The sequence below is a fragment of the Colossoma macropomum genome, unplaced genomic scaffold (assembly GCF_904425465.1).
Source record: "Colossoma macropomum unplaced genomic scaffold, Colossoma_macropomum, whole genome shotgun sequence".
NCBI lineage: Eukaryota > Metazoa > Chordata > Actinopteri > Characiformes > Serrasalmidae > Colossoma > Colossoma macropomum.
The window spans coordinates 7,922,111-7,929,148 of record NW_023494786.1 but is presented as its reverse complement, the minus strand read 5'-3'; the positions used below and the strand labels follow the sequence as shown (position 1 = coordinate 7,929,148).

Below are 7,038 nucleotides of genomic sequence, written 5' to 3'. Positions count from 1 at the left end.
GGTAATTTCACAAGACAAGGAAAATATTTACAGTAGTTTTAAGGGCACAGTAACTGTAATTTTAATTGTAAGGAAAAGAGAGGTTAAGGAATGGCTGTTTTTGGTACATAAGATAACCACTTACATATTATAAATAGGCCTAAAGGGGAAAATAAAATACAAAAGCATTTTGCACATTTAAAATGGATATTTTAACAATGTTAGACAAAATGAATATGGATTCAGAAACCTATTAACCTGTATTACACACATGAATATTCTGCAGTTTAAAAGAATTGACCTGCACTAGACTTAGTAGAATTAGTGTCCATATTTGAATAGAAGACTCATTTTGTGCATGATTGGGAAATTAATGAACTGGTCTGGACTTTCACTGTTTAACTGGACTTCACTGTATCCCATAGGAGTACTGTATAGAAATACCGTTTGAAGGCCATGCTAGTAATCCATTTACAGGTCCTGACTGGGTTAAGGTGCAGTTCCTCCATCTCACCACTAGATGCCGGCAGTGCTGCGCTTAGCTGTGGATGTGAGCAGCCAATGAGCGCTGGGCTAAAAGCAGAGCGCATTCCTCAACAGCGTTTCAGCGGCTCGTGCCCACGCGCTCCGCACCGTCGGTGCTCTTCACGGAAAAAATATACAGGGGTACCGTCTTCGGTTTTTGTGGCTTCCTCTGAGCCTCTCGGGTTTTTCTCCAGTTCAGGTTACTGGGTCTACCGGCGGCGTTAACCGTTCGTCCGTCCCAATCCGGAGAGACAGACCATGTCGGAGTTTCTGGTGAATCTGCTCGGAGAGCGGCTCGTCAACGGCGAGAAAGCCGAGGTGGACGTGCAGGCGCTGGGCAGCGGGCTGTCTCTGCTCGGCCTCTACTTCGGCTGCAGCCTGAACGCTCCGTGCAGGCAGTTCAACGCCAGCCTGTGCGAGTTTTACAGCAAGTTCAAGAAATCCTCGGAGCACAAAGACAAGCTGGAGATCGTCTTCATCTCCTCGGATCAGGACCAGAAGCACTGGCAGGACTTCTTGCAGGAGATGCAATGGCCGGCTTTGCCTTTTAAAGACAGACACAAAAAGGTGAGTGGCGGGATGAGGCTGAGGCCAGTTCCCCTCACTGCCCTTAAACCTCGCCGTGTTTACCGTTCACTGTAGGCGACCAGCCGCTGGATTTCTCCCTTTTCTTAAACAGCTGGCTCTTGTAAACAGGTGTAGCCTCTCCTATTCTGACTGGGTGGCTTTTTGATTGTGGGGACCCTAGAAGTTGTGGGTGTTTTAGATGGTCTGTGATGGTTTTGGGTGTTTTTACTAATTGAGTCACTTTTCTGCACCGTTACTCTGAGAAGCTGTAGTCTTCATTAGCAATTAGCAATAACTGATTTCCATTTTCTAAGCCTGAGAGCAAGTTCGGTTAAACTAATCTCACAACCTGGTGAACTGATTTGTTTCCACATTCAAACAGTTCCTCTGTTTTCATTTAGCTGCCCACTGCTGACAGAGGCAAAGGAAGAAGGTGAAGAGAACAAATGTGTTCATTTTTAGAGAGGAAGAGAGACTTAAAGTTTTATTAAATACCCTCATTTGACACGCAGATATCTTTATTTTGTCATGTAACCGTCAGAACCTTACAAGGCGAAAGTAAGCCTCTAATTCGCCAGCTTCTTTTATGAATTTTTCCGGTCCACCTTAAATGGTGCAGCCGTTACATGTAACTGCTTCCATCATTTTAAGGTGGAACGGGAAAATTTAGACAAGAAGCTGGCGAATTGGTGATGACTAAGCTGGTCAACTTCTTAATTCGAATTTTCCCGGTCCACCTTAAGTGGTGCCTCGGTTACGTGTAACTGCTACACCATTTAAGGTGGAACGGGAAAATTCGAAAAGAAGTTAAGCCTCGTCATAACCTTTAAAGACGGGAGAGCAGGCGCTTTGTAGTGCAGGGTTAGGAGGGTTACTTAGCTACAGGCTAAAATAACGCGATTTGTGAGGGAACTGCCAAAAATCACACCAGACAACTCTAATGTTTATTTAAAGCCTAACTCTGATTATCTCTAATCTCATGATTGTAGTTTACAGGGTGTGGTTTCATAAAAAGGCGCAAACCACCTACATTTTCAGCTCCAAAGCACATTTATTTGGAGAATGAACAAGGTCTAGCGGCTATTCGTGCTACGCCCTTTCACATTAGACACGAAATATCGGAGAGCATTTTTAACATCATTGCTGATTTTCAGTTTTGCTTTTTAGTGCAACAGTGGTGTGATTATTTTTACTCTCAGGAAAATCTTATTCTCTCAAAAAAGAGTCTTTCGTTTATTTATTTATTTATTTATTTTTATTAATTCATTGAAATGTCTGTGAGGTGAGTGAGGCTGTACAGTAGCACTGTAATGGACATTGTGAATGTCCTGCTGCAGAATTGATAATTCTTCAAATGCCAAGAGTGACTCACAAAACATCCTCCTCTGTAATTTACTGACAAGAACAGATTTCCCTTTTTTCCTTTTAGTAACAGAATTTAGGTCACAAGGTTGGTTTATTTATTTATTTATAAGAAAAGCTTTACAGTCTTATAATTTTAATCCGTTTATTTAATATTGCCATTGTGTACAGACACATGAGCATCACTCATAATTGTCAAGTTTTGTGACAGCTGCTCGGTTGTTGTGTTCCAGTGATTTTAGGGCTCTTTTTTTAGGTCCTCTATACTGTTGACTCGTGTTACATTGCACCTCTCGTGTGAATCTCGTAATGCTTTGTTGCTCCTGGTCTGTGTTTGTTTTGTAATGGATTATACTCTGTGCTATAACATGCATCTGGATCGAACTCTGATTCGCCCCTCCGCTGGTATCCGTTTTGGTCCATTGCCCCGGCTCCACCTCCCCTCTGCGTGTGTTGGCATGTTGACCGGTCATGCACATTTTCACATTTTACACTTAATAGCAGTGATACCACCGTGCAGTACCACATAATCTCTGTGGTATTGTCAGTAAAGCTTAGAGACGGCAGGGCCGGTGAGAGTGGATATGTGCCTGCATCTGTGTGATAGATGGAGGAGGGTTACGTTACACAATGCAGGTTGGATTTGCACTGCATTCCTTTCCAGCAGTGAGTCGGTCGTAATAAATGCATCTTCGGAATCATTTCCTTCAGCAACCTTTTACGTTAAAGGGGAATTCCTCTGACTTTTTTCTCTGAAATTTCGGTGTGATCCAGTGGTTGAGATGTGAAAATTGACATTCACAGTGGTTTGATGTAAAATGCAGTCAGAATCATTCACTGTGGTGGTGATGGGAACCAAGCGTCTGTAGAGTTGAATGCTTATGAAAGCTCTTTCACAGAAAGATACACGAAATATGATCCTTATGTTTGTCTTATGAAAAGCTTTTGGCCTAAAAAAAATACATGCACAGGGGAGGGGTGCATGCAGGGTGTTGTAAGACAAAATAGTCCCCAAAGAAATTACTTCAGATTTTCCACTATTTCATCCTCATCAACATTACATACAAAAACAAGTGTGTAGGTTCTCTGATTGTTTTGGGTAGTAAGTAGAATGGCTATATTTGTGTTGTAGACATGGTGACCCCTGGTTCCCATCACCACCACTGTAAAGAAATCAGAGTCAGCAAGTTTCTCTACAGCGCACCGCTTTACATCCAGCCACTCTGAGTGATTTTCTTAATGATTGAATTATGCAGAAACTAAAAAAAGAAAACAGAATTGAGGCCATACTGAGTAAAAAAAAAGCGAAAAGCTCACCGTGGATAATGGTTTACAGCAAACGTTACTGAAGTCATGTGCATGTATTATTTGGATCTGTGGTGTGGTTGTTTTTTCTGACTCTCTTTTGGCCTGAGCTGTAACTTCGAGATCAGGTCAGTGAGTTTGCAGGGCTAGGCTATTACTTTCTGCTGAAATGTTATTTCACATTAATTATCCTGCAGACATTGTGTAGTCACGTAAAATATTCGATGGCTGTCTGCGGCAGTGCACTGAAGCGTGAATGTTGCAATTAATGCATTTAGGGGATTGTAAGTGATGCAGTGATGCATTCCTTTTCCATTAAAAACAGCTCAAGAATGCGCAGTATAGGCGTTTGGATGTAACAGTAAGTATATAAGTGTTTTTGCTGTTGGACGCTGACTGTGGTTCAGCTGCTGTCTGAATGAGCTGATGATGGCTGCTGTCATCATACTGCAGTGAAACACACTGAAAAAACTGCTTATCTTTACTGTGGTGCTCATTAGCCGAACGTTTAGACATGTGCGTGTTTACTCAGTATGCAGTGCATTCCTGGGTGAAACGTATAACCAGATGTCTCGGTAATCAGGCCTGGCAGTGCAGTAGTTAGTGAATGTAGGCCTGTTTCCATTATAACCTGACCTGATGTACAGGTTGTGTGGGTGAATAGATTTGCTGGCTGCTGCAGGTTTAGGTTACAGTTGGAAAGCCCACCTGAGCTTCGGAGAGCTTTGTGGTGTGACGGGCCTGTTGATTGATGGATGGAACGTCCTCTCTGCTTGTGTGAGGGGGAGGGCAGTGGACGCTGAGGGTGGACAAGAGGCTCCGAATTAGAGGTGAGCTACGGTCAAGGTGGAAAAACTGAAGAGATCATGGATAGTAGGTACTTACTCTATCTGTATATCTACCTACCTGTCCATTTCTCTGTCTGTCTGTATGTCTGTCTGTCAATATATCTGTTTGGCTGTCCATGTATGTGTCTGTCTATCTGTCTACATGTCTATCTTTCTAAGTATCTATCTGTCTATCTATCCAGGACACTGAGTATTAAGTACCTTGTCTGTCTGTCCAGGACATTGGGTATTAAGTCCCCACTCTGTCTGTCTGTCTGTTTTTCTTTCTTTCCTTTTTCACCCTCTCTCTTTTTTTCTCTTTCTTTATTTCCTTCTCCTTTTTCATTTTTCACTTTGTCTCTCACTCTCATTCTCACTAAATTGTCATTTCTTTGTTTCTTTCTTTCTTCTTTCTTTCTTTTGTCCATTATTCCTCTCTTGCTGCTTTTTCCCTTTCTCTTCTTGTACTTTTTTCTTTCTTTCTGCTTTCTTTTGTTGTCTTTTTCTCATTCATTCACTCTTTCTTTTTTCTTGCTTTTACCCTCAATTTCCTTTTTCTCTCTTTCTTGTGCCCCCTCCTTCTCCTCTCGTAGACCCCTTGCTCATATAGGTCACTCTTTCAGTCCCTCATCACCTGGCCCCCTTTCTCCTCTCCTCTCACTTCTCCTCCTCATCCCTCCTCTTCTCTCTCTTCACGCCATGCAGAGCTTTGTTTACCTAGTCTTGCTCAGTTTCAGCTCCTTCGCCACAATTAAGTCCCTTGCTACAACACCGCAAGACATTCAATACAGGATGTACAGCAGTATGTGGGCCTGAATTAATAAGAAGTAAATTCATTATGACTTGAACAGTATAAATCGCAGCTTTTCAGCGCTTGATTTATAACACGGCTAATGAATCGGAACTGATGGTGTGTTGGTGTAGGTGAGGAACGACTGGCACTTTTCTCCACTGACCACAGCCAGTTTTCGCTTTAGTTATGGCAGCCACCAGTCAGTGACATCATCAGAGCTGTTTAATGTGTGAATGTGCAGCTCTTGGATACTTTGCTTTGCTATTTAACTTTTTTTTGTTGTCTCTCCAGACAGTGCTTTGGAGCAGAGAGAAGTGACCAGGGTTGACGGAGCCGTTCTGCTATTCTAACTGGCCTCAGTGTCTGCCTTTTCCTTCAGCATTTGAGAGGAACCAGGCAGGTTCTGTGTAGGGGTGGACAACATGGTGATTTGTTATCGTTATAATGATAAATTATGTCTCAGTATACTTTTCTGAGTATATACTGGGCATCGTCAGAACTTCTAGACCAATTACAGGATCATAAAAAGACAGCCAGTTGTAGAGAGGCTGCAAACAACAATATATAGTAACTTAGCAATTTACCAATGCAGTTTTTCATAGCTTATTTTAATTGTGACATTTTGCCCATTTCAAATTTGAACAAACCTCATGTATTATGAAAACATCTTCCAAAATATCTTTTGCTTAATTCTGAGGTATTGATTGAGGTTGACCCCATAGTAGAGGCTGATCCCCGTCTGGGCTGGCACTGCCTTAGAAGGAGACGCAGCAGCCGGAGTTGGGGGAGCAGCTCGTAAATCAGCTACAGCCTTGGCCCGGGCCCCGGATCTGCCAGCGGTGGAAAGCAAATGGCAGTGTGGGGGTGTGCAGGCAGTGATCACACATCAGGGAGAGAGAGACTCAGAGAAAGAGTGAGAAAGAGAGAGAGAGAGAAAGAGAAGCCTCCTGTTCAGGCACTGTGCCATTCTTTGCCACTCTGCTCTGTAGGCACAGAGACAGCTGCTGGAAGCTTTCGTGAGGGTTAAGGGTTGCTGTCATCGGGGCGTCAGCAGGCCAACGAAAACGGCTACCGGATCTGCTCATCACATACCGGAGCCGAGCCCCTTTGGCTGCTTTGATTTCAGGGTTGCTGCCTACAAAAAGCCTAGGGCCTTATCTGCAGGCGATAACGCTCGCTTCTTATCGGCGAGCGGCGCTTTTGCCAGAGTTTTCCCCCCGTTTTGTCCTGGTGAGTGACAGCTCGTGCTGATAACACTGCTAAGTAGGAAGAGACCGGAAGGATGAGTCTGAGGAAACTGAGATGGATAGATGGACTAAAGGTTGATCAATGATGTTTGGTCATGTGACTGTCCAGTAATTGAGTGCCCCCCACTCTGACTTGATATTTTCTTACATTATTTGGGTGAAGAATTCAGGATTTGAGATGTGATGAGGTTGAAAACGTTAAGGTTGATAATCTTGATATGGTTGTAATTACTTATAAAATGCATATGTGTGTGTGTGTGTGTGTGTGTGTGTGTGTGTGTCACTGATTCCAATTTTTCTGTCTCTTCAATTTCACTTTGTGGCCTAAATAAACACAAGAAACACACTAGCACATTTACCAGAACTTTGTTTTAGCCAAAGTTGCAATATAAATAATATTATTTGCTCTTTAATGAGCCAAACTGGCATCGTA

At 42.9% G+C, this 7,038-nt stretch overlaps 1 protein-coding gene across 1 annotated transcript in view; it reads left to right on the top strand.

Annotated features, from left to right (window-relative positions):
• Positions 1-583: 583 nt before the first annotated feature.
• nxn (nucleoredoxin) overlaps positions 584-7,038 on the top strand; it is a 102,350-nt gene continuing 95,895 nt past the window's right edge. The window contains exon 1 of the mRNA XM_036559510.1: positions 584-1,071. Coding sequence (XP_036415403.1) covers positions 763-1,071 — 309 coding nt within the window. The 5' untranslated portion in view covers positions 584-762. The remainder of the gene's footprint in view (positions 1,072-7,038) is intronic.